This window comes from Mya arenaria, chromosome 15, assembly GCF_026914265.1.
Source record: "Mya arenaria isolate MELC-2E11 chromosome 15, ASM2691426v1".
Classification (NCBI taxonomy): Eukaryota; Metazoa; Mollusca; class Bivalvia; order Myida; family Myidae; genus Mya; species Mya arenaria.
Genome location: NC_069136.1, coordinates 35,035,883 through 35,044,604, shown reverse-complemented (window position 1 = coordinate 35,044,604; position 8,722 = coordinate 35,035,883). Strand labels below are relative to the sequence as shown.

The following is an 8,722-nucleotide window of genomic DNA, read 5'->3' as shown; positions in this document are numbered from 1 at the left end:
CTTAGTGTGTTAATATACTGAAAGGAGGAGTAAAAGATATTAAATTGAACGACGATTTATGAATTTGAATTGCATTCAGCTCTGGATTAATCAAAATACTAAATGTTCGAAGAAATCAATATACAAAGAACTTTTTCTGGAAATAGATTATGTCCAAAACCCTGCAAGATCTTATCACTCCAATTTACGTATTTGATTTAGTTCTTATCTAATGACCCGTAAAATACTGAACTCAAGAATGTTAGTATGTCGATCTCAAAATCAGATAAGATAACACAAATGTTGGTTTAATTGGTTTGTTCCTGTGGTTTAAGTTGTTTTATAAGTAGCCAGTTATAAAGGCATTGGATTTTATTATGGAGGTAGTTGTTTCAGTTATATTGAGTATTGCTGTAAGTTTGACAGGAATACAGACTGTTTCATGTCAAGGTAACACTCTAAAGGATTTCTATTTCAATTCGATTGATTCTAAACGAAAACATATTTAAATTTTCATTTATATCACGTTTATTTTTGTCCAAGTCGTTTATCGATTATCGATTTGCGGCTCGCTTCTAGAACGTCCGTATTTGAATAAAATGTTCGTTTTAAATCAAAATGGCTACCAGCGAAATGATTGGATGCAGTTTTTTATACTGAAACACACTTTTGTTAATAATCCAATTTAGGCAAAAATCAACGCCGAAACTTCATTATTCATGCCTAGCTTAGTGTCTAGTATATTTTTTTTTCGTGGAAAGGAGTAATATAACTTACTTTTATATAATATGTGCATGCATGAAGCTTGATGCAAATAAATGTCTACAACTTGAATGTCTACACTCATAATTTAGATAAAATCCTTCATAAGTTATGTAGGACAATCACTCCTAAAAATATATATATCGTAGGGCCTATCTGTTTCGCATGCAACAGGACCTACAATCCCGAAGACTGTCGAACAAACGTGACGTGCGGTCAGAATCAAGTAAGTAGAAAGGTTTGACGCACCCTTCTTAGGTGCAAACGAAAACCTATAATTATATTTGAACAGTATTTAAAATATCCATCTCTCTTGCTATATCAAGATAAAAATAATTCAAACATGTGAATTCTGATATCTACCCGACTGTATAAACGACATAATAAAAAATATCCAAATTTAAAATTCGTAATATAAAACACGGACTTATGATTTATCATTTATATGGAGCAGGAGTTGTTTACGTCACTAAGAATCGTAAAAGATCGTAAAATGAAATAACATTTTCATTGAAATGCGATTCCTATAAAAACGCAAAGTTTTTTTTTACTAATTTCGTGTTTTGAAAGTAACTCAGTGAATATGTTTGCAATCGTGTTTAAATCGTGTTTACAATTTGTGTTCGTGTTCAGGTTTGCAGTGTACAAGAGGTGTCCTTACCACACGGAGATGTGTATTTCTGGTCATGATGCGAATATGTTGAGGTGAATATTGCCATCGGTGAAATATATGTATATTTAAATTTCATAACATAACATTGGCACCATCGTAATTATTATTCATCCCGAGCCTGCATTACACCGGGTGTTCCTAAGTTACTGTGAACAGGATTACACCATAGCATAAACAAATAATAACAAATATACACTAGTATATCGGTTTCTTGTCTAAGGCGTTTAACATTTCAATTCTTATATAAAAAGTTACCAACGAAACAGACAGTATGCCAATGTTAAAGGGCCAACCACAATTTTAGTTTGTTAAGGAACATTTTAAACACTAAAGTTTCTTTTAGATGTGTGAAAACATCTCTTTCAAATTCAAAGCATAAATCTTTTGCTACACGCCTTTGCCTGTAAGTATTAGTACGATTGAATATTAAATCTTCTATCTGTTGCATTTCCGAAACTCAGTTTGTATTTCAACGGTATCGTCTTTCGGCTGTTTTATTTGTTCCGTTCTCTTGCGACATTTCTACTGTTAACTGAATATACTCTGGGAATTAATTTCTACTTAATTAATGTTTCGTACATAGCAAACACATATTGTCTACTACGGGGATTATTAATATCCTACATACATTTCGATGAAATTGTTTCGGTCATTCAGAACCACTAATAAACATAATTTAAACATAAGAGGAAAAATTGGATTCTTACTTGTTATCAGATTTGTTTTAATACTCGAAAGTCATTTACCTAAGAGATAAATATTCACTCTTGCTTTATTTTTATTTTAAACAGCCATCTTTACTATGTAAAACATACGTAAACATGTGGTTTCTTTGGTATTTAAGTATATTTCTCTAGTAATTGACATTGTAACAGCTGATATATGATATTGTTCCTGACTAGACCTGCGACTATCTGTCAGACCAACTGTCTTTTTCCTCTATCATTGGACGGCGTCAGACTTCCGTCAGCCAACAACGCAGTCTCTACTGTTGCTATTCAGATCTCTGTAACCGCAATTGCACGTGTAAGTGTTCGAAGTTATTGTTAAAACCTGTCTCTAGACCAGCAATCCTTTGTCGGACTAATAGCATCGTGTGGTGACACAAGATAGAGACCATTCTGCTACACGTCAGTTCTCTGCAGTAAAACATTAAGTAACAACATATTCAGCGCATTCGAATATTGTGTCGAAAATTTATTTACAACAGTAGGTCACTAAACATATTAGCAGTGGCGGAGACAAATGTAAGCGGAATAACAAACGTCCTTTACTTTTACTTCTTTGTACATATCGGAACGTGTGCCTATGCTCTGATATGGTCTTTTAGTTATAATATTTAAACAAATTATAGAATTCAAGGATAAAAATAACGCCGATACAGATTAAACTTTGTTTAGTTGTTAAAATACTATATTTACATTTATCCTTAAATATGAATAGAAATAAATGTAGACATTTTAAAAATGAAACGAAAGAGGTGTCAATACTTATCATTATATATGCGACAGGTGGATGAAGAAAACATGTTTGTAAACTATATTTTAAATACTTTTAAAGCCTTTGTTAATCTGGCGCTACATCGGCCTACATATGAGAGCTCAGTGAATGGGATTGGCAGTGCAGATCTAGCTGTCGACGGGGACACAAACAAACACTTCTTCAGCGGAAAGTCTTGCATGCACACTATTTCGAACGAGCACTATTCCTGGTGGGCGGTGGATCTGGGACGGGACTTTCACATCATGAAAGTGAAAATACATGAACGGGGCGATGCCGGAGCAGACGGTAATAGAAGAGTGACCATGTTTTAATAAACGTTAGATATTGTAACCAAAAAGCCCCTTTGCACTATAGAACTTTAGTATTGTTACACTGTGCGTTTCTCGTTTAGTCGAAGTTGGTTCTTGGACCCTGTTTATCTAAACAGTGTATTCGTTAATTGCGTATTATAATGTATTGTTTTCATTGTATTGGTTTACAAAATGTTCGCTCAAAAACACCGATTTACCTAAAATGTATATGGAATAAAAAATATTATGTTCCATATAATGCATATTCGTACTGCTACCAAACTTCAACAAAAGAAAACTTCAACAGTACTGTCGAAACACGATATCGGCTTGATGTCGCTTCAATGGCTGCATTTCCTCGTTGGCTCGAATTTGATGTAATGAATAAATTTATTTTACTCTTTGTAAGCATTCCTGCTTAGCTCCCTATCCGCGAGGCTCAAAGGTTTTTGGGTCGATCCCCGGATATCGAGCCAACGGGTTTCGACTGTACAAAATTAAGCTGAAAGTACTTTTGTGATATCAGCATATAAAAACAACAATCATTTCAAGCCTTATATAATAAACCAAATACCAATTGCGACAACTCATCATTCTCCGGTCGCAATTTCCACCTTCTTGTGGGACGTACTTCGGCCATTCTAGCGAAGGCAACACAATAGTCATCGACTGTCCTAAAAGCACGACAGGTAAAGCGCCTCAATTAAAAAGCATGTTATGGAATAAATACATAAAATGTTGGTTTTTATTACCTGATTTGGGCAAGATTTTATATCGCTGTATGCGTTGCGTAGTGTCTATTATCTGTAATGGTTTCATCCCTCTGTTTGAAGCATGTATTTATTGATACATAATTGCTGATCTCGTCCCAAAATCTAAACTTGCCTTTATGGTACTATCAAACTTGACTACCAATGTAAGACTTAAACTAACCGTCATTGTACATTGCAAGTCGAAATGTATTTCAAAAAAATCCTTTTCTTTACAGGTCGTTGGATAAGAGTACAGCAAAATGATCCGCACATCGAATTTCTACACCTGTGTGAGGTGGAGGTCTTTGGGTTCTAGGTGTCCTCTAAATAAAGAAGAATAACGTGTTTGTTTCGTTTGAAAACATAAATGCGGCATTCATCTTATTGTGTTTTTTACTGTGGGCACATACTATTTTGATGAACAATTTCCTCTTAACAGATTGTTCATGTACATTGTACATATTAAATGTATACTAGTTGGTAACATAAACACTATGACAACAGGAAAAACTACCATTTCTTCGTTTCTTGTAATATTATTTACCTTCACAAGTTTTAAGTCTGGCGAAAGGTTTTATAGAGCCGCATTTGGGAAACGCGAGTCGCGCCTGACATGGCAATATTGACATTTTTAATGATTCCAGTTGTATTGACAAATCAGCAACTTGCCTTTCGATATCAACAAGAGAAGATTGTTAAAAAAGTTTTGCGTGATCCGAATATGCGTTGAAGTAGATCGAACTGAGCTGTTGTTTATACATGCGCACTCATGTGTTTTCGTTTTCTCTTATCATAACATTCATTAAACCTATACAATCAAACATTACCAAATTTGAAACAATCTTATCGATATGTAATTGTAAACACATGCACATATTAGAACAATTGTCTAGTATGTAGAAGCAAAACCCGTGATAATTATTTGGCACAAAATTAAGCGTGACCTTATTTAATATCAAACAGTAGTTATATTTAGGCTTGGTTTGACAATGATATATAATTTGTACCACAGCATCGATAATAGAGTATTCTGCGTCTTTTTGTCTAGTGTTTAAGCTAATTATGATTACTGTTCGGTTTTCAAGCATCATAACCCGCCATTAAAGGGACTAACTCATGTGTTTTGTAAAATTCACGCGTGTTTTGTATAACGAAATAACGTGTTGCAAATCAGTAGGACTGTTAAAAAATTATTATATATATTTGCTCAAATATCGTCTTAGAGACCACAATTTGTTTTAGCGTTGATGGTCACTTAATTACTGCCTTGATGTTGCCAGATTGACTCAGTGACATTATTACGCGATGTTATCAAAATATTAAAAATACTGATATTAAAAGGTTGACTTCTTTTGTACAAGTCCTGCATGCCTAGTGGGGAAGGCATCGGTTTGCTCTTTTGATTGCTTTACCGACGTGAGTTTGCACCCCAATAAAACCATAAAACCAAAATACCTCTTTATACTATAATTGTATTTTCTCTGCGAATTCGATCGTAGTATGATATAATGATACAATAAGTGTTTTCAGATGCATTAACGGCAAAACTTGCATGTTTAATCCCAATACATGAGCGAGTCCCTTTTAACAACAATCCGCTAGACAAACGAACTATCTGGGATTTTTTCGAATAAGGAGATAGATGTTAAGCCAAAGACGTCTTTACAACAAGATAGCTGTTCTATGTCGCGCAAGCCGCATTAGATTCAATACGTAATCAGCCATGCGTCGATGCCCGTAAACTGATATGCGTGGTTTGCAATTCTAGTAAGGAATGCAATTTTTAATCAAATTTATTTTCTACAAGTATTGTTAGTTAACTTAGTACATTTGGATACTGTTTTTTTTTGTGACAGTGATATGTTGCTAATTTAACTTACTTGTGTCGCATAGATTGACAATGCGTTTCATTGCTCACATTGAAAGGTTTCTCAATGTGTTACGCGTAGATTCATGCAAATGATGCTGTTTACTGTGACAATGTTAATATGCTACCTTAAACGATGACGTATCTTCATAGTTAGCTACATTACATTAGCGATGTCAAACATTGATGTCAAACATAACAGACTTCGTTGATTTTACTGCAGCCATCAAACTTCTAAAATAACTAATTCATTTGGTGTCATTTTTAATCAGAATGTATTCTCTACATTAAATGCAGAAGTATCAGCGCACTTTCGTTTAAACTTAAACAAATATCGATAACGCTTAGGCAACAGGTTCAATGTCAGGAAGAACTCGATATTCGAAATATTTCTTCTGGTATTTGATCACATTGAGAACCCAGGGGCCATATCGCTCAGACTTGTGGTCCGGACCTTGACCGGTAGCTTTTGACATAAAGTTGATCCCGATATCTCCGTCGTAACTGGGCGTAAAAAAGAACGGTACGGCGTAACGATCTTCCTTGATGTCGATAACGCGGTGCTTGGTCGCCTTAAATCTCCCGCCCATCATACGAGAGAATGTATCTCCAATATTCATGACCAGGGATCCAGGTCTCGGATCAACCCCAACCCACTGACCGTCCATGTTCTTGATCTCTAGTCCTGCGTAGTCGAAGCGTGTAAGTAGTGTCAGGAAGTTTGTGTCGGTGTGTTCTGGAGTAATAAGCACCTTCCCATCTTCAATTAAAGCGTTTGATGGTGGTTCGCCTTCCCAGGGAGGATAGTGCATGATTCTAAAGGTCGTACACGGCCTATCAGCAAAGATAGAATCGAACGCGTTTTCATCAATTCCTAACCCAATAGCGGCGAGGCGAAGGATTTCTATGGCGGTGTTATGCAGAATCTCATAGTGTTCCTGCATAAAAGCTTTGAAAGGAAATGAACCGTCTTCTTCAGGCCAGGGGGATTTTTCATAGAACCAGTTGTTTTTCGCAATAGTGGTATCATCGTCGCGCACGTCTCTAGCAAACTCGAAACCTTCTTTTCGGCTTGGCTCGCCTTCTTGCACGGGGAAATACCCTCTATAAACATTCTTGTTCGCTGGATTCCAAAAGTTTCTCATCACTGCCCGTTTAAAATCAATTGTTTTGTCGAAAAACCATTTGCAAGCTTTAAATAGTCCATCGTAATCCAGCTTATCCACATTATCAATGAATAAGAATCCTTCATTTTCCAACCCTTGGACCACCTGATTGGCGAGTTTCTGTCGTTCAGTGTACGCCTTCGTCATGTCGATGATAGGCAGGGTCGTCGTCGACATGTTGGCTAAAGTATAGAAATGTATTTTTAATTATCTATTAAATGTGATACACGACATAGTCAGCCCAGTGCAATAATCTGCAAGAATGTTCATGAATGAAAACAACAATTCTATATTTTATAAAGTCGAGTGCTGTCGGCTCGATATCCCAGGGACCGGCCAAAAACTTCCAGTCTCTCGCATATCGAGCCAATCGTGAAGGTTTATTTAGAGTTAAATTAAAATCGCTCCTTAACCTTAACTTTGAGACAAAGAGAAAATCGAGCCAACCGATATCGAGCGAACGGGTTTCGATTGTATAACATAAGCAAAATTATTTTTTTCATTCATGACCATTCTTAAAGTTATTTATTTTAATACATTTAATTCATAAACGTCTTGCGTCTGATTATGAGACTCATTATATCAATGCAAACTAGACAGACAATCCTAGTAGTCCAACAATTAAGTATAATTCCTGGTAAGGGCCCACCCAAACAACACTGAATGAGAAACACAAACGTGAAAACAACACCAACAGATCACACATGCATCAACATAGCTTTGCCATTAAATGAGGGGATAACTGCATTTAAAAATTCATTAAAACAAGAGTTGACTGCAACCAGAGTTTATTGCGGGTTTAGACCAGTTTATATGACCATAGCATCAAATTGTTCATCAACATTCATCAATAATTACAGCATTACGAAAATAAACCTTATCATAGCAAACATCAACCTGAACACAATGAAGAAAATACCATAAGCATCGTTAAAGAACTTAAACTTTGAAGAAGCGTGAATTCATAAGCATTATTTATTACTTAATGCAAATAACATTGAATAAAAGTTTTACACCTAATAAAGAAAGCCATACGCAACATTTAGATAGAATATTTGTATTTAAATGTCACGAATTACTCATGTATATATATTGATAAAAGTAAAGTATAATTCTTACCTTCTTTTTATTAAATGCTGCACTAATTATCCTGTTAATATGTACTAAACAGCGATAAACACTACTGTAAAATGATATCAGCTCCAAGTAAACAAAAGTTCAATATTCATACCTTCACTCACATTGTAAGATTAGATTGTGGGGTTAAAGAGTATGTAAGTACATAAGATATGTTAGAGGTGTCTTAAAGGTACTCGTTCTTGTTTTTGCACAATTGCACGTTTTTGGTTGACGAAATAAAAAACGATATCAAAAGCTGGAAAATCAAATATTGGTATTAGCTCATATTTTTTGAAGACTACAATTTTTATCAGCGTTAATAAAACTTATGGTCACTTAATAAAGGCTTTGTTGTTGCGTTTCTAACTGATTGGCATTATCACGTGATGTTATCAATGTATTGTTTGAATGTCAAAATAATCATCATTTGTGGTCTGGTGGCCTAATACGTATACGCATTCGAACGATCCTAAGTTATTCAATTACGCAACAGCTGACGTATATCCTAAATGATTCAAACATGAACGTATGGATATCATAATATTTTAAAAATGGAATAAGTTCATTTTTCAAACAAATAACAACCCACTGCTTCATTCTCGCCACAGCGA

At 35.1% G+C, this 8,722-nt stretch overlaps 1 protein-coding gene across 1 annotated transcript; it reads right to left on the bottom strand.

Annotated features, from left to right (window-relative positions):
- Positions 1–5,806: 5,806 nt before the first annotated feature.
- Positions 5,807–8,199, bottom strand: LOC128220581 (uncharacterized). Its single transcript, XM_052929029.1, has 2 exons — positions 8,112–8,199; positions 5,807–7,174 (listed from the first exon to the last, which is right to left on the bottom strand). The coding sequence occupies exon 2, from the start codon at positions 7,167–7,169 to the stop codon at positions 6,171–6,173; it is 999 nt and encodes a 332-aa protein (XP_052784989.1). The 5' UTR covers positions 7,170–7,174; positions 8,112–8,199; the 3' UTR covers positions 5,807–6,170.
- Positions 8,200–8,722: the final 523 nt, after the last annotated feature.